The sequence below is a fragment of the Trichechus manatus genome, unplaced genomic scaffold (genome assembly GCF_000243295.1).
Source record: "Trichechus manatus latirostris isolate Lorelei unplaced genomic scaffold, TriManLat1.0 scaffold00054, whole genome shotgun sequence".
Lineage (NCBI taxonomy): Eukaryota > Metazoa > Chordata > Mammalia > Sirenia > Trichechidae > Trichechus > Trichechus manatus.
This window is the reverse complement of record NW_004443990.1, coordinates 14,940,129-14,959,138: the sequence shown is the minus strand read 5'-3', so window position 1 is coordinate 14,959,138 and position 19,010 is coordinate 14,940,129. Positions and strand designations below refer to the sequence as shown.

Genomic DNA, 19,010 nt, shown 5'->3' with positions numbered 1-19,010 from the left:
CTCTGCCGCATGTAATATTTTGATTATGATCTGTTTCTCGCTTTACATTCCCTAAACTTAAATATTTTTGCTTTAATTCTGAATCAGTTTAAAAGTCAGCTTTCAATTTTTTCAAGGAAGTCTGTGTGATACGTAACTAATCAGTGATGTGCTATTTAAGTTCCCTAGTAGTTACTTCAAGCCATTGTGTCCTCACTCAAATTTTTCCTTCACATTTCAATTCTGTCTCTTGTAGTCAGTTTATATCCCTGAAGGTCTTTGGCCCAATTTTACATTTGATGTAAGTGATTGTAAATCTGTTATATTTTGTGTTATTTTAAATCTTCTAGGGCATAATAACAAATGATAAATGAAACAAACAGTTGCATGTTGTTGAAGTATTTTTTTTAGAACATGCCATTGTTGCATCTAGCTGTTTAGTTATTTGCAGTTTTTTACTTCCACTTATTTTGTGTGTGTTTCACGACAAAGGTCATCCTTTGACAAGGTTTATGGTTTCTTTCATATTTATCAGTCATCTGCAAATTGAATTCTGAAATACTGAATCCATGTCCTAACCTAATATTGCCACTTCTTGAAAGTGGAAAAGATGAAATGTTGTCTATAAAGATTAAAATAATTTTTTATAGTGTTATTTATTATTATTGACTATCCCTTTGAAAACTTTAATACCTTAAAGCTTCTAGAAACCTTTTCTCATCTCAGTGTCAATTTTTTGTACGTCTCTTCTGAGGAGCCATATTACACAGAACCTGACCTTTTATTCAGAGTACTGTCATTTTGAAGGCTAAATGAGAAATAGTGACTTATCTCCCATTCTGTAGTATTGTCTTCATCACCATTGCATTTTTCACCCATGAGCCATTTGGCTGAAATGTCAAATAAAAGTCTACTTTGTCCAGAAATGTTGCACTCCCCTTCCCCCTCAAAAAAAAAAAAAAAAGTGTTAATACTACTATAGCCTTTATTTTGCTTCTTTAGGTAGAAGATGACAGAGTACTGAGGTTGTCCCAAAGGAAGTTTTGTGCCAGTGGACCATATGTTGGTAAGCCAGTGGCTGTCAGTGGGAGCTGATCTGTGAATTTGGATTATATGCCAGTAATGTTCCAACTAATAGGAAATAATTATACATTTTTTTATACTTTTAATAGAATTAAACAAGAACAAGAAAATGGTAATAGAATAAAAATGAAATCTAGGAAATCAGGAAAGGTGATTCATGAGCTGTTTTTAGTGTTTTATCACATTCTTAGGTTTTTGAAATTCCTTCTCTCTGTGCGTTGTTGGAGGCTATAAAGAGTGAAGAAGAATAGGAACACCGAAGAAGTGATGCCTGCAACCTTATTCCCTAAGAGAGGACTTAGTGTGTGTTTGTGTTGGTGACTAATTTTTTTTTTTTTCTTTTTTAATTCTTGGATATAGTAAGTAAGTAAATCCAGCCCAGTGATTATTTAGATTTATTATGTACCGGTCATTGTGCTAAGCACCTATAACTGGCCTTTGTTTTCTATTCTCACCAACCCTATAAAGTAGATGGTATTATTTCCATTTTACAGATGAGGGAGCTGAGGCACAGTTAGGTTAGTTAAATTGGTTGAGGTTACCTACCTAATTAGTTAAGTATGAGAATTCAAAAAAAGTAGTCTCACTTCAAGAGTTTGGGCTCTTAACTACCACTGTACTCTGCTTTTCTATATATTTCCACATGTCATTAGGCTCTTTTACCCAGAAAATTAATTAAAATGAAAAATCAAGAGGCGTTTTTCTGTACCTTTCTCACTTCCTTTAAAACAGTAGTTCTCATCAGAAACGCGTTGCTGTCGAGTCAATTCCGACTCACAGTGACCCTACAGGACAGAGTAGAACTGCTCCATAGGGGTTTCCAAGGAGCAGCTGGTGGATTGAAACTGCTGACCTTTTTTTGGTTAGCAGCTGTGGTACTTAACCACTGTGCCACCAGGGTCACCTTAAGCCTTTTTATGTTCCACCCACCAAAATTGGATGCACTTTATTGGAGTAAAGAGGTACAAACTTCCGCCCTTAACCTCCCTTAGCATTGAGAATTACTCTTGTGATGAATATGTATGACAAGTCAGATGACAGATTTATTATCCAAACAAATCCTAAGTGTCAGCAGTAGCCCTTTCTGCCTCATACCTGTAATCTGCATTGTGGGACTGATGGGTTTTACAAGTTTTCCTAATGCTCTGTGACCAAACATAAGCATCTTTAAAACCTGAAATATCCAAGTGTCAAGAGGAGATTTAATTCTGGTTTAGCCTGGTAGCATAAAGCTGTCTAACTTATAAAACAGCTCCATTAATGTACTGGGCAATGACTGTCCTTTGTTTGGCATCTTAATGTAAAGTCTGTTTTATTGTCTGGCATCTAAGACAGTGTATCTGCCTTATAAAAACTTTAGCTTTTAGGTAATGACTCCTCAGTGTTGGAATCCAAAAGCTCCTGGGATGTATCCAATATATCACAACAACAAAATCCAACCCTTCAGTTTTTCAGTAGTGCATATACACAGGATCTCCATGAATTGGAATCGGTTCAGCAGCCACTAACATCAGTAACATATACCTGTTAAGGACTGCATGTTAGATTTTTTTTAAATTTGTTTTTAAATGCTGTGTGAGAGCTTTCACCTACTCAAAATTTATTTCAACAGTAAAATTATTACCATTTCTATTGCTCTATGAAAGGAAGAGAATAAGTTAAAATCATTACACTTGTGATTCTATAAATGAGTAAACTATTCTGTTTTTTTAGACGTTTATGATTTTGTTAGTAAATTATCTTCCTTTCTGCACTAGTATTGGAAGAGTTCATGTATCACTAAAAACGAACCATTGACTTAGCAGTTAAACTCAAGCCCATGGTTAGGATGACACGAGTCCCCTCTCTTCACCTTACCTTCCATTTCTTCCCATGTGAAATTCTTTTTCAAGTTTTCGGTTTGTTCTTCTCTTGCCTAAGGAGAAGACTGTCCCCAGTGGATGGTTCCTATCACAATCTCTACTAGTGAAGATCCCAACCACGCCAAACTGAAAATTCTAATGGACAAACCAGAGATGAATATCGTTTTGAAAAATGTCAGACCAGACCAGTGGGTGAAGGTGAGTTCCAGAAATAGCATGGCTATTTTTATCCTACCTAAATTGATTTACTTCTCTCACTTCCTTTAGGCATCTTATGACTGCTTCCAAATTCTACTGCTTCAGTTTAGACTAGGGCATGGAAAGAAAAAAAAAAATTTTTTTTTAAACTTTCCTGTGTGAAATTTATGGCCAGTTTCCAAATAGAATTGTCCAGAGATTTGCTTGTATGTTAGGTAAGGGAGTGGTAGGTAAACAGATAAGAGGGGTACAGTTGGTTAAAGATTAAAAAAATGGTAGTCTGTGTCTAAAATCACATTAACCAAAACATTTATCATCTTGCAAGTCCAAACTGCCCCGTCATTGTAATGACAGTATAATTTCAATGATGTGTTCTTGTCCTATCTGTATAACTATAATCAAATGAGATTAGACATTTAAGAATCAGTTTGGGTCACTGAAATGTGAGATTCATTTAGCTGGTAAGTGTTTTAAAAACTGTTTCACAAAAATAACAATGAGTAAATACTTTTCAGTATTCTCTACTCTGGACCTTTCATAATAAAAGTATCTACTGCAAACTTCTTTTTTGTCGGTTCTGAATAGAAATTATACATTGTCTCAGACTTTTGTGCTTTTTTGAAAAGAGCTATTTTTCTCTCTTAATTTTTAAAATATACTCAATGGGCTATTACCATTTGAAATTATAATCTGGAAAATTATGTAGCAATATGAAAATTTTCTAATAAAGAAAAGTTACATGTACACTGTGATTATAATTAAGTAAATAAAGGTATTATTCCTACAGTAAAAGAGAGTCAATAAAATAATAGCTATATTAAAATTTTAGGGTGATTTTTTTTAACTATTTACATAAAAATAATAAAATACTTATTTTATGCTATTATTTTAATATTAGAATATTTTTCTATAATATTTTCAAAAATATCTTTTGACTCTTAGTAAATAGCCTATAGAGAATAATATTAGTCAGTAAATCTAAAAATCTTATGAAATTGCCTTTTAGATCCATGTAATTCTTTAAAATTTAGGACCTGAAAATTCTTATTCTGTTGAGGCTTTGGGCTCAATAGATCAGTGTTTGTAAAGACTTAGTCTTCCGCAGATTCCATTGTCCAGGTGTTTTCATTTGTATTAAAACAAACCCGTTGCTGTGGAGTTGAGGCCGACTTGAAGCGACCCTATAGGACAGAGTAGAACTGCCCCATAGAGTTTCCAAGGCTGTGATCTTTACAGAAGCAGACTGCCACATCTTTTCTCCCATGGAGCAGCTGTGAGTTTGAACCATAGACCTTTTGGTTAGCAGCCAAGAGCTTTTAACCACTGCGCCACTAGGGCTCCTTGTTTTTATATATAGTACGTATTTTCTCTAAAGGTAAACGTATCCACTGGGATTAGAAATCGAAATTTACCCACTTTGTTCCCTCCCTGCCTGCCATGTTCTTCCTGCTCTTCCTCACTTTGGCCCTCACTATTTCAAGTTTCTGTTTTCTTTTGCCTCTACGTTCGTCTTTTGCAGCTGATTTTTATCTTTATGTGTTGTTTTGTTTTAATCCCTGTCAGTTAGTGTATGTGGTCTTTGTTGTTTTTCATCAGATGTATCTAAAACCAGAACTCCTTTCCCACCTGCAAAAGGTTGATTTAAATAAATAGAACTGTTTAATAGTACTTATTGAATATCTTTTCAGTTAAACCTGGGAACAGTTGGGTTTTATCGGACCCAGTACAGCTCGACCATGCTGGAAAGTTTATTACCAGGCATTCGTGACCTTTCTCTGCCCCCGGTAGATCGACTTGGACTACAGAATGACCTCTTTTCCTTGGTGAGCACCTCTCATTCAAGTAGTATGATGGATTTTTGTTGGTTAAAGGATTTTGTATTTTCTGGAGTTGTTTGACTAAACCATAATTAGAAGAATATGGTTCTTCCTGAAGGTTAAACTAGCCTTTGGGGTTAGAGCAAACAGCTAATTATTAATTAACATGACAAGATTGAACCTATGTAATTTACCAGAAGCAAATCCCATTTCATCACTTCTAAACAATTTTTTGCAGCAGTCTTTAGTTAAACTATCTTTTGTAAGGCAGACATTCTTTCTTTTGAATAGAAAAAGCATGAGCCTAAAAGAAATTTGCCTAGTGATAGATTTTTTTAAAAAAATAATTCAAAGTGATTTATATTTTTCTAAAATAGTGATTGTACTTCTCTGGGAAAGTCTAGAATTTTTCAGCATTCCATTATTTCTCAAATTATAGTAGCCCATTAGCTTTAGAATTGTATTTATACTTGGCTTTGTTTCAAAAATGATTTAAAGTAGCAGTTAGTAGTATTATCTGTATGACTCCAGCATGGCTTAGGTAGTTTCTAGATGTCTTTGACTATGCTAAAATTGTCAGATTCCTCCTAGTTTTCCTTTAAATTGGACTTGAAATTTCCCTCTCCTCTGCAGTAATTAGTTTCGGATTCCTCTTTTGTATAAACATAGATTAGCATTGTTGCACAAAACCTCACATCTGTTGATCTCATTGCTGAGAGAGACTTGTCCCAGGCTGTTTGTGCAGTTGACTGTAACAGAAGTTCTTTTTCCTAACTCTGTTAGTTATTTCTCAAAGGGCTCTGAATTTGTGCCTTTCTGTTTGTATTCTTTTAGAAATGAGTAAAGGACAGGTTAAGTTGACACAGTTTGCAGGTCCAGTTTTGAAAGAACTTCTGCAAAAACCAAGGCGCCAACTATTTTTTCAACTTTTCTGAAAGTAAGAAAATTTCAAAACAAAGCCATGACCCCAGAAACAGAATAGAAGTAGGAAGTTAATCCATTTTCTTTTCATTCTTCTTGAATTGATGGAATTTTAGTATAATTTTTTTAAGTGGCTCTTTTTATAAATAGCAAAGAAGTATATGAGAACTCCTGTCCCAATAGGATGTTTATTGTAACAGTGCTCTTTTGAGCTTATATAGTCTCATTTCCTTTAAACCAAAAAGATGATTAACTAGCAGTAAATAATTCGAAAATACGTGTTTGTGTGTTTCTGTTTTGTTTTTGTTTGAAGACTAGCTTAATTTATGTTTTTTCCTATCCCAGGCTCGAGCTGGAATCATTAGCACTGTAGAGGTTCTAAAAGTCATGGAGGCTTTTGTGAATGAGCCCAATTATACTGTATGGAGCGACCTGAGCTGTAACCTGGGGATTCTCTCAACTCTCTTGTCCCACACAGACTTCTATGAGGAAATCCAGGAGTTTGTGAAAGATATCTTTTCACCTATAGGGGAGAGACTGGGCTGGGACCCCAAACCTGGAGAAGGTAATGAATGGTTAAAAAATTGGTTAGAGATTTACACTTTTTTACTCAGCTATAGTTAACAATATCAATAGCATCGTCTTTGAATCTCCTGGAGGTTACTATATATTCGGCTAGCCAGAAATTCCCATTAAGACTTAAGTCTTTTAAGCCTACTGGTAAAGTTACATGGGTCACCAGCATTGAAATAGTAATGGTTATGTGTATTTGTTGCTAAATATGATTTGTGAACAAAGCAAACGGTGGAAGTTAGTCTTTTGCACCAAAAGTGCAACTTGTAAGCTGAATTAAAGGAAGTTACTTGTTTCCTACTTGTATTCTCTCCTTTCTGATTATTTCGTAAACATATGAAACATATTTCGTAGGTTCACTCTTTTGCTGTTATATAAATTTTGGGACTGGTGATTTGAGAGCTTTCAATATAATTATTTTTACTATCTGCTAATAAATACAGGTGATATTTCTTCCTGATCAGTCTTTATCTGGGAATCTTATGCAAGAAAGATCAATAGTAGTAATGCCTAGAGCTCTATTTCTTTCCTTCATTTATTCAGCAAATACTTATGCACCTAGTAAATGACAGGTACTATTCTAGGAGCTGATGATACAAACTATTGCCCTTGTGTGGCTATTCTAGTGGGAGACACAACAGATAATTAAATATATAATATGCCAGGCAGCAGCAAGTATCCTGAAAAAATAAAGTAGGGTAAGGTAGATGAGGAGTAGGAGTAATGGGGCACTATTTTATATAGAGTGATTAGAGAAACTGTCACTAGTGAGGCGCCATTTGAGTTTAAGCAGACATCTGAAGGAGAGAGCTGTGAGGATATCTAGGGGGAAAATGGTCCAGACAGAAGGACCTGAGGCAAAAGCATGGTTGGTATGTTCAAAGAAGAACAAGCAGGGGCCTGTAAGGCCAGGACAGAGTGAATGAGAGTGATAGTGCTGGAGGATGAAGTCAGAGAGGTTGAGAGGGCGGAGTCGGGGATGGGAAGCAGATCAGATCCTATAGGACCTGTGAACTATAGTAAGAAGTTTTTGACTTTAATCCTTAGTGATAAGAGAAGCTAATTTGAGTTTTGAGAAGAGGAACATGATTTGATTTGCTTGATCATGTGAAGAACAGATTGAAGGGAGGCAGGAGAGGAAACAGGTAGACCAGTAATCCAAATGAGGTGCTAATTGCCAAGGAGCTAGCACTTGTAGATAGTAAGTTCTGTGTATATTTTCAAGGTAGAACTGAAAAGTATTTTGCTGGTGGATTAACTGATGTGGAAAGGAAGAGAAGAGTTATCAAATTTTGGCCCGACAAACTGAAAGAATGAAGTTGCCATGTGTACAAAGATGGGGAAGACTGTCCTAGAAGCAGGTTTGGGTGAGAGAAGGGTATCGGGTTCGATTTTGGACACGTTAAATCTGAGGTTCAGGTAGAGAGTGTCATGCCTAGAGGTCCAGACTGAGTAATACATTTGGGAGTTGTCACTGTGTGGATGGTATTTACAACCATGAGACTGAATGAGATCATCTAGGACTGAGTGTAGGTGGATCAAAGAGGTGTGAGGGCAGTCCAGGATTTAGAGATTGAGTTGATAAGTAGGAATGAGCAAGGAGAGTGAAGATGATTGGTCAGTGAGGTGGCAGGAGAGCCAGGAGAGAAACCTTAAAGAAGTGATATTTTAAGGCAGAGGTAGAGTGACTAGCTGTGTCAAATGCTGCTCTAAGTCAGGCAGATTGAGGAAGGAGAAATGTTAGTGTTTAGCATTTTTTTGGAGTGATGGGAAACGAAAGTGTGTTTGGAGTGGATTCTCCAGAATGGGAGGAGAGGAACTAGAGACAGCACATTTAGACATTTTAAAGGAGTTTTGCCACAAAGAGGAGCAGATAAAAGAGGGTAGACTTGAGAGAGATGTGGGATCAGGGGAGAGATTTTTTTTTTAATTGTCATAAAGATACAGAACAAAAAACTTGCCATTTTAACCGTTTTTCTTTTTAACATACACTTCAGTGGCATTAGTTACATTCACCATGTTGTGCAACTATCAGCACTCTCTATTTTCAAAAGCTTTTCATCACCCCAAACAGAAACGCAGTAGTACCTCTTAAGCAGTAGCTCCCCATCTCCTCACCCCCTGACCCCCAGCCAGCCCCTGGCAATCACCAATTTGCTTTCTGTCTTTGTGCTATTCTGGATATTTCATATTAGTGGAATCGTACAATATTTGTCTTTTTGTGTCTGACTTATTTCCCTCAGCATGATGTTTTATGGTGCCTCAGTGCAGTAGTATGTATCAAAACTTTGTTTCTTTTTATGGCTTAATAATATTCCATTATTTGTATATACCACATTTTATTTGTATTTATCCACTCATCTGTTGATAAACACTTGGGTTGTTTCTAGTTTTTGTCTATTGTGAATAATGTTGCGATGAACATTGGTATACAAGTATCTGTTTAAGTCCCTGCTTTCAGTTATTTGAAGTCTGTACCTAGGAGTGGAATTGCTGGGTCATAAGGTGGTTCTATGTTTAACTTTTTGAAGAACTGCCATACTGGTTTTCACAGCAGCTGCACCATTTTACAATCACAGCAGCAATGGATGAGGGTTCCAGTGTCTCCACATCCTCACCAGCAATTGTTACTTTCCATTTTTCTGATAATAGCTACCCTAGTGGGGGTGAAGTGATATCTTATTGTAGTTTTCATTTTCATTTCTCTATTGACTAATGATGTTAAGCATCTTTTATGTGCTTGTTGGACATTTGCATTTCTTCTTTGCAGAAATGGATTCATCATATTTTTATTTTAAAAATACAAGATTTGAATTTATTGTACACAGAGCATGCTAGTTCTGTATGTGGTCTTTTGCCAAACCTTGGGTAAAAACTGCATGATCTAATCCTGTTCTTGTCACACATCATCCTTAGCAGTGTAATTAACTGGACTGAGCGAACATTTACTAAATTCACATAGTTGACATTTGGGACTGTAGACAAATTCAGCAAATTTATTTGCTTACCTAACCTGTTTAGCACTTCATTTCACTCTTATGATTTGAAAATTTTAAATCAAGTGTTTGCTTAAGTATTAAGGCAGTTGATGTGTTTATTCAAGAATGTAAACATGAAACAATTATCAGCTATCTAGGTAATATGTTTGTAAAAATAGTCTCCCCCCCCCTTTTTTTTTTAAGTATAATCATATGTCTGTTTTTACTTCCCAATCAGGTCATCTAGATGCACTCCTGAGGGGCTTGGTTCTGGGCAAACTAGGAAAAGCAGGACATAAGGCAACGTTAGAAGAAGCCCGCCGTCGGTTTAAGGACCACGTGGAAGGGAAACAGATTCTTTCTGCTGATCTAAGGAGTCCTGTAGGTTTCCATAATGAACTACCTTGATTTCTAGGTGACTGCATCATTCTGTTCAGGGTGGGACATCTTAATAGTAACCAACACTGATCTAAGTAGTGATCTGCAAACCATGTCTGACGGTATTTAATATATACTCTTCAGATGGTTTTTAGCCAGCTCCTCATTTGTTTGAAGTTTCTCAGTCAGCACTGTGGTGCTGAAAGTTGATTTTCAGTGCACATTCCCGAGAGAGCTGGTGTGCACTGCTATTACTACTTGCCGTTTACCTTTGTGGTTGTTGAATGGGCTTTTAGCTCCTTGCCACAATCTGTATGTAACATCTGCACCCAATTATTTATGATTTTCTGAACATTAGAATATTAATCAAATGCCTTCTTTTGGTTCCTGTCTTATAGGTCTATCTGACTGTTTTGAAGCATGGTGATAGCAGTACCTTAGACATTATGCTAAAGGTGAGCATATTTGGAAAGGGCTCTCATTTTCTGCTTTTGAACTTGGATTGGTACACAGAGTATGAGCTTTAATGGGTTAAAAAAAGTTCTGGCAAAAGAAATGTAGCATTCACATATGCAAATGTGAAGAAACTATGGGGAAAAATGTAAAAATGTATAATGTGTTCATTTATATTACCACTACTATGCCAAAAGTCTTATTTTTCACTCATAAGTTTATACATCTTAAATGTTAAGTCTGAAATGTTCATTTTAATTAAAAAGTCAAGTTCTTAAAAATTTCACTTTCAATATAAACATACTTGGTGTTGTGCCCATTTTAATCTTTAAATGACAGGTTTGTTTCTGTGCTTAGGGAATTACTAAGGATCAGGAGTCTCATGGTTTGAGCTGTGCCAGCTCCCCTTATGAATAGACAGGAAATTAATTCATCTGCCTGCGCAGCATCTGTAGTTTTCTCAGGGTAATTGGCATATAATTAGATTCTGACTTGGACAAAATATAGATAAAACTTTTCCATGTCCTTATACATGGGATGTAAGAATAACGGCAATGATCTGTTTGAAAATTCTAATCAACAGTAATACTGTAGAACAAGTGCTTTCTCCAGTCGCAAATCCATGTGTTTATCAGTCTGTAAGGAAATATCTTGACTCTATTAGTTGCATTAGAGGGAGGGGACCTGAATCTACTTATTACCATCAAATCAAATGTGTAAAATATGCCCAAATACCCAAGCCATCCATCAGCCTGTAAAGCCCATTCATTAAAAGATCCACACTTAGCGGGATGGAAAAGACAGGAGTGGAATGTGCTTGACTACTTGCACCTTCAGTGGCATGAAGAACACTTTTCTGATTCCATGCAGAGCAGTGATTACTGCTCTTCTGGGGGTTGCAAATCTAATGTCTTTTATTTTAATTTTAAGCAAATGCTGTTAAAAATCATTAGAATGTTTTAAAAAATGTAAACTGTATTTGTTTAAGAAACTGCACCTCAAAATGTGCTGCTTTAACTACCTATATTATTGATGGATATCCTTTCTAGTAATATAAAACTTTTATTTTGGGTGTACCTTTCAACTAAATGACATTAAGGTTCCTTCTCATTCTTAATATTCTGTGAACCTGTGTACCATAAATCAAGTATTTCTTTGTACATGAAAGAGGATATTTTATATTTGTTTAGTCAGTCTCATAAAGGTATGGAGAAAAATAGGGGTTCTGTCACTTTTATAACAGATACTTTGACATTTTCATGTCATGGCCCACCTTTAAGAACTTACACAACTGGGTACATTTAATAAGAGTTTGTAAATACAAGAGAGCTCAGGATAGTTCAGCTTTTCTATGGAAAGAGCTGTAATGAGGGCAGAATCAGGGTTCTTCAAGAAGCCAGTTGGTAAGAGATGAGGAGGATTGTTTCCTGTTGATGATTTGGGAATAATGAGGCAGGATAAAAAATGAATTACTTTAATTCAAAGTAGATTTGAGATGTGGTGTTTTGGTGCCATCTAGTGGACATAACAGTTTCTCCTTGGAAAAATTGCTTCCTTAGAGCCAGTGTTTAGACCTTGAATATTGGAGCTGAAAGGGACATTAGAAATCATCTGTCCACTCCCCTCGTTTTACAGATGGGGAAACTGAGACTCGGAGAGGTTAAGGACTTAGTCAAGATCACACAGCTAGTTAGAGGCAAAACTGGGACTAGAACCCAGATCTCCTGACTTCTTATCTGTTTTACCACATTGCTGCTCAAAAGAGTCCAAAGGAAAGGAAGAGGAAACTGGGAGCTGTGATGGGGTCTCCAGTCACTGGTCAGTGTTCAGTCTTAAGGGGAAAAGGTGAAGAGAGTCTCTAAGTTGTCTTGGAGAAGAATCTCTTATACATTTGTAATCCTAAGTTTTAAAAATATATTTTGTCTCTGATCATGGGAAAAAGGTTTTGTATATTCACTATGGAAGATTTAGAGACTAGAAAAGTATAAAGAAGAAAAGAAAACTTAACCTGTAATCAAAAAAGTAGGTCACAAAAATAACTTGTATAATATGATCTCCTTCCTGGTTTAGTAATGTACATATAGTAAAATTTTATTTTTTATTTATACATCTCTTTTTAATATTTATTAAGCATTTACCGCTCTTGTGGTTATAAAAAATGTGAATGTTTGAAAAAGATGTATAATCCCACTGATCAGAAGCCACCATTAATTAATAATAGTTTGGTATATTTTCAGGTGTTTTCCCCCTTCATGCTCATTTTTTGAAAATTGTTAAGAAGCCCTGGTGGCACAGTGGTTAAGAGCTCGGCTGCTAACTGAAAGGTCAGCAGTTTGAACCCACCAGCTGCTCCACAGGAGAAAGAGGTGGCAGTCTGCTTCTGTAAAGATTACAGCTTTGGAAACCCTATGGGACAGTTCTACTCTGTCCTGTAGGGTCACTATGAGTCAGATTCGTCTCGACGGCAGTGGGTTTGGGTTTTACCATTTTGCTTTATCTCCCTACTTTTTTTCCAAGAGCATTTTTATGCCATCAAATGTTCTTAAAACATGACTTTCAATGATGCGTCATTTCTTTGTATAAATAAAATTAGTTCAGCTGTTGGATATTTAGATTGCTTTCAGTTTTTCATTATTATATTGATGATTTTTAATAGTATAAGTAGTGATGAGTTTGTTCATTTTCCATAGAACATTAGCCAGGCATCAGTGATGTAAAGAATTTGGCCATGACAGAGTTCCTCTTCAGATCGCCATGTTAAACTGCTCAGAACTATTCATCTAGTGAGCACGTACATCTAGTGATTTACTTATTTACTATGATGGCAAATGACCAGTGCCCAGGCATCTTGAAAAGTATTCTCTTGTTAATTTCCTACCCTGCCAGTTTTGCACAGTAAGAATGTAGAGCAAAACATTTACCTTATGGAGGGAGAAGCTCATTTAAGCATATGTGGAGCTTTCAAGGGAGGGCTAACCATCCCTATCTTTGTTTCTTTCTTACAGCTTCACAAACAAGCAGATATGCAGGAAGAGAAAAATCGAATTGAAAGAGTCCTTGGGGCTACTCCTTCATCTGAGCTGATTCAAAAAGTCCTCACCTTTGCACTTTCAGTAAGTTATAATGAAAATTACTTTAGAGAGGACTATTACCCATTATCTGTGACGAGTGTCTTTGACTCTGTATCCTCTTGATCTGCCTTAACTCTAGACTGAGGCTTCCTTTTGAGGCAGATTGGCTTGAGCTTTTCTTTCTGGCTTCTATTATCTCCCTCTAGTGGTGAGAATCAAAATAATTGGGAGAGGAAACAAATTCTCCAGAATAGAACTATGAGGACAGGGACTCATGAAAAGTGGGAAGCTGACTTTTCCCTGTGCCTTTCTTTACCCTGTAAAATCCCAAGCAAGTATTTGTTGATCATCTGTTTGTTTATACCTGTTCCAATGCCCCATGCTCAATTTGGCTGATCTGTAGGTTAAACATTCTCGTCTTTGCTGAAAGCTTCTGGTGCTAGTTATTCACAAAACAAGGACTGATGGTCTTCAATGAAGCTTTAGTTACTTGGGTACCTTAACAGCAGGCTGTCCATTCTGGCATCAGAAGATGTTTGGGGATACTGAGTTCTCTATTTTCAGGAAGAGGTACGTCCACAGGACACTGTATCAGTAATTGGTGGGGTGGCTGGAGGCAGCAAGCATGGAAGGAAAGCTGCTTGGAAGTTTATAAAGGACAACTGGGAAGAGGTTTATAATCGATACCAGGGAGGATTCTTAATATCCAGACTAATAAAGGTATGTGACAATTTTTATGTTCGGTAGCTCACTTGTCATTGTTATTGAGTGACATCCATGATTCACTAGACCCATAGATTATGGTCTTTACTCTTGTAAGAGTTTCTCTAAATAGCTACTAACTTTGTTAAAAGGCTTCTTCATCCCACATTTGTATCCCCTATAAAAAAACTGAAGTTGGGAGAGAACAGAATAATTTGTTTCTATGGTAAATGGAAGCTGTTCCCAGCCTCTCTTAGTTGCACTTACTATTATAAACTGTTGGTTTTTTTAGCTATCGGTTGAGGGATTTGCAGTTGACAAAATGGCCGGAGAGGTTAAGGTAAGGAAAGCACTATTTACTTTTCACTTTTCAATCTAGTAAGTGAAAATTAACTAACCAAGTTGTAATCATAGAGTGTTGAGGTAATGTTGCACTTTAGTATCTCCTTGTTTTTGCTTGGAGAAAGACAGCATAGGTGATAGCTGTAATGTCTGAAGAATTTCAAGTTGAGATCATCTTTGGGGGCATTGAAATATGGTTTTAAAAAACATGCACCTTGGAGTCTTTGACCCTTATTAGCTGTGTGACTTTGAACAAGTTTTTTAACCCTTTTGAGCCCATTTCCTCATCCATAAAATGGGGTGATGATAAGATTATTATTTAGATTAAGTAACATAGTGGGGCTGGAACAGAGGTCCTTGATATTAGTTCCTTTTCTGTTTTCACTGACCTTCTTAGACCAGTTGTTTGCACAGTGAGACTGGACAATAACGTAGGGACTCTTAGCCCTTACAAAGATGGATAATCAATTCATTGTGGACTTGGAACTGGTAAAGTTCAGCATTTGGGGGATAAATCTATAAACTATAAAGATTAGTTAGGAAAATCCTAACTTTAAGCTTCTGTTGCATTTAAGTATTTTTAAAGTGTCACTTTCTCCTTTATCTTACTGAAGGCAAGGATTATATCAGGTGTGAATTTGGAAATTCTGAGAGCTATTATGTATGTATAATTTGGTTCACTGAATGAGCCATTGTTAGGAATAAGATTTCAGATCTTCTTGAGAAAACAGTGAAAGACTTAGTCTCTACTTTCATTTAGTTTACATTATATTTTATAAACAGTTATTTTATTGTAAAGGTAGTAAGTACTGTGAAGGAGAAATGCTTATAATGTAGGGGAGGAAGTGGCCAAGCTGAGGCTGGAGAGGTAGGTATTGACCAGACCATGCAGGACTTTGTAGGCCATATTAAGAATTTCCCAAGAATAGAAATTCCTTGAAAGGTTCTATAAACAAGGGAATGACTTGATTTGCTTTGTGTTATAAAAAATTTCAATCTAGCTACAGTGTGGAGAATGGTTTGGAATGGGGAAGAGAGGATGTTGAAAAGGTAACTGTCCAAGCAAGAATGGTATAGTAGCTTGGAGTAGGGTAGTGGTGGTATTGAAGGAGATGGAGTATTAAAAGAGAAGTGGTTTGATTTTATTCATCTTTAATTCAGTAAATATTTACTGAGTGGCTTCTCTGTGTTGTGAACATATCTGGAGGAAGAAGAAGGAAAAGTCAAGGATAATTCCCAGGTTCCTAGTATGTGAATGGTGGTACCATTTGTTGAGATGGAACTGGAGGAAGACTTGTATCTAACTCAGGCCCTAAGAACCCAGCCATGATTAGGAGCCTTGGAACAGTAGCCATTGTCATCTGTGTAAATAAGGTCATTGGTTTCTAAAGGCTCTAGACTTAATCCAGTAGATTCTCTCTTTTACTCCTGTGATAGCTAGTTCAAAGGAAAGGCTCCATCCTTTTGCTGGTTGGTATTTAAGAGCCACTTTGTTTTCTGTAAAACCAGGTATACATCATTAGAAAATAAAATTTATTTAACCTTTAATCAGTAAACGTTGTGGAAAATTATAAAAAGCTCAGAAATAGTTTTACTGTATGAAAAATGTGAAAATATGGAATATTAAATTATTAGGTTATAGTAGCAATTTAAGCTTTGTGCCAGGTATTATGTTAAATGTTTATATAGATTGTCTCTTTATCCTTCTGGAATAAATATTTTCTCATATTATAAATGAGAAAACTGAGATTTAGAGCAGTTAAGGTACTAAAGTCACAGCCTAGTATATGACAAAGCCTAGATTTAAGTCCCAAATCTGGTTCTAAAGTTTAGATTAACCACTAGGTAACAAGCCTAAAAGAAAAGCAGTAGGTTCTATTTCTTTACTATTAATTTTTTACTAGGTTTTAAGCATATAATATTTGAGGAAGAATTCCCACATACAGGTCCAAGGAGTTGCTTGTTTTCTTTTAGCCTGGTGATGTGAAAAGATGAAAAGGGTAAACGTGGTTAGAAAAGCATGAGGGTGACGGTGGTACATTGTCATGAGAGAGGCTTGTGAATCCTTTACAGACCAGTGGGTATTTTTTTTCATAACCTGTGATATTCTTGCTGTTGCTGGGAATGATCATTAAATATAACTCCTACATTCTGGGTTGTTTTATACCAGGCTTTCTTCGAGAGTCACCCAGCTCCTTCAGCTGAGCGTACCATCCAGCAGTGTTGTGAAAATATCCTGCTGAATGCTGCTTGGCTAAAGCGAGATGCTGAGAGCATCCACCAGTACCTCCTTCAGCGAAAGGCCTCACCACCCACGGTGTGAACCCTGAGTGTGCGCCGCTGCAGTTCTGCTGCTTCACTGCAGGGATGAGGTGGAGCTACCGAACAGCTGATTCATATGCCAAGAATTTGGAGTCTTCTTTCAAACCAGTGGGGGTTGGACAATGAATGTAGTTAACTGGTTCCTGCTCACACTCCAGAATTAAATTCTATTGAAAAAAGGAAAATCATCAATTCAGCAAAAAAGTAAAATAAAAATAAAAATGTAAATATGATAGTAATAAAATAGAGCATAACGAAACTGTGAAACTTCCTGAAGCCTTGTCAGTGGTTAAAAGTATTTAACACTCTCCTGTAAATGACAGATTTTCTGTTTTTATAACCTACCGAAAGGTAACTAAAGGCTTCTGAGTCAAGAGGATTTTTGTGAAATGGGGTCTGCAAGCAGCCTACAAGCCAAGGATAGTCCCCATTGCTGGGAATGGTTAACTATGAAAGGCTGATAGCTGGTATGACATAGTTGGAATCTGTGCATAAATCCAAGTGGTTTTTTTTTTTTTTTGGCATGGGGACTGATCAGGAAGATATATTTTCCTGCAAAACTCAATCTGAACCAAGGATTGTAGTTTTCTTCCTTCCCTTCTGTGTGATCCCTTGGCCAAAAAAAAAAAAGTCTATCCTGTTCTGGGTTTTTTCCTCCCCTTAGTTCCACCCCCAGCTGCCTACCCCCACCCCCAGGTGTCCTTCTTAGAGATAAAGAAATAAGGAAACATCTTTCATAGCCACATTAAATAAGAGAAACTGATTTACATTGTTTTTCTTCTTTGTTAAGATGACTTTTAAGAACCCTGAAACACATGTAGGTGAAACAGTAGAAATAAAAAGGTTTTCAGACAGATCTTTCTGAAGGAATTATTCTACTGAAAGTGGTCTTAGTTGTCTGATAGGCCAGCTGTTCAACTTCTTCATAACAGTATCAGCACTGGCTTCTCCTGGTTCATGTTGTGCATGTGAGAAGTCTGTGATCACTGCTGTAGGGCCTACACATTAGTGTAACTGGTTAAAAAAACAAGACTATCAGCCTGTGTGTGCCACTCTTTGCTTCAACAGTGTATCCTACTAACAAACCTCACCTGTCCAATCCAGTGAGTTTTAATTCTCAATCTCATTCCCTTCCTTTCTTTTTCCTTTTTTTTTTAATTTTATTTTTTTGTGTGTTATTAACAGGAATTCGTATTTGGTGTGGCTTAACTATTTCAGAAGGTCATCAGATTGTGAGATTGCTTCCTTGAAACATTTTTGTGCTATTGTTTTAAAAAAATAATAATTAAAAAACAGTTGGCGTTAATAAAAATGTCAATGTGAAATTGATGTCCTGATTTCTTTTTCCCTTTGATAAGAAACTAAAAACTTGCTTATCATTCAGTAGGATTCAGTCTTCACTACCGTAAGATTTCTCAAGTCTAGGAAAATTCAGGCCCTAAATTCCTAATGAATAGAATCTAAACATAAAAATCCAAAGATTCCTTCTAAATTAGTTCTGGATTCTCAAACTTAGCATTCAAGAGTTCCATTGAGATCCAACAGGTACCATTTCTTGAGGAGCTCACGTGCCAGGCTCCATGCTCAGTGCTGCCCCCTAGGCTGTCTGAGCATGTGATTAAGGCATCAGCAAAGCAGGGGCACGGACAAGACAGAAAAGTTCACCTTTAACTGAAAAACTCACACAACCTTGCAATCAGAAATTCTGGAAAGAAGTTAGTTTCAGCATACATGTAAGTTTTGTATAAGTTCAGTAGTTTGAATTATAGTGGGGCAGGGGTTGTGCTGGATATCTTTCATTTCCCCTTCAGAACCTTTCCCCATTCTGTGCTGGGCCCCAGGCGGTGTCAGCCTACAGGGACTGCATTAACCAGCTCCCTTGCCCTCTAACTCGAGGTTGTGTTTATCCAATTAGTAGCACTCACGCAAGAGCGGAAGACTTGAGAAAGGCTGGTCAAGGTTTTTATTCCCCTGGCTCCTATCAAGCAGGTCTCTCTGGCTTCTAGTTCCTTCTTTTAACTCCTTCAAATCTAGGGTTGATAAGGACTACTTTTACTGGCTCTGGATTATTGTTGATTTCCCTAAACCCTGTGCACATCTTTGTAAATAGTCCCTTTATTAAACTTTCCTCAAATTATCCAGTTTGAGTGTGTTACCTATTTTCTACTGATGCTGACTTGGGCACCGTAATCCTGATGCTTCGGGTCTCTAAAAGTCTTAATCCAGCCTTTTTATGTCAGATGTTTTAATAAATTATTGTCTTCCAAATAGTTCCCTATTGTAGGTAATATGCCTATTTTTATAGATGAGAAAGTAGACTCAGAAAAAGAC

At 36.6% G+C, this 19,010-nt stretch overlaps 1 protein-coding gene across 4 annotated transcripts in view; it reads left to right on the top strand.

Annotated features, from left to right (window-relative positions):
- The window catches only part of NPEPPS (aminopeptidase puromycin sensitive), an 86,879-nt gene extending 68,871 nt beyond the window's left edge, over positions 1-18,008 (top strand). For 3 of the 4 annotated variants that reach the window (XM_023732806.1, XM_023732804.1, XM_023732805.1), the window contains 10 exons: positions 982-1,045; positions 2,983-3,122; positions 4,811-4,945; positions 6,206-6,425; positions 9,650-9,792; positions 10,188-10,244; positions 13,248-13,355; positions 13,878-14,033; positions 14,308-14,355; positions 16,528-16,938. In XM_023732806.1, coding sequence (XP_023588574.1) covers positions 982-1,045; positions 2,983-3,122; positions 4,811-4,945; positions 6,206-6,425; positions 9,650-9,792; positions 10,188-10,244; positions 13,248-13,355; positions 13,878-14,033; positions 14,308-14,355; positions 16,528-16,680 — 1,224 coding nt within the window. In that variant the 3' untranslated portion in view covers positions 16,681-16,938. Of the gene's footprint in view, positions 1-981; positions 1,046-2,982; positions 3,123-4,810; positions 4,946-6,205; positions 6,426-9,649; positions 9,793-10,187; positions 10,245-13,247; positions 13,356-13,877; positions 14,034-14,307; positions 14,356-16,527 lie in introns of all 4 variants that reach the window. The other variant, XM_004378002.1, reaches the window with a different exon arrangement.
- Positions 18,009-19,010: the final 1,002 nt, after the last annotated feature.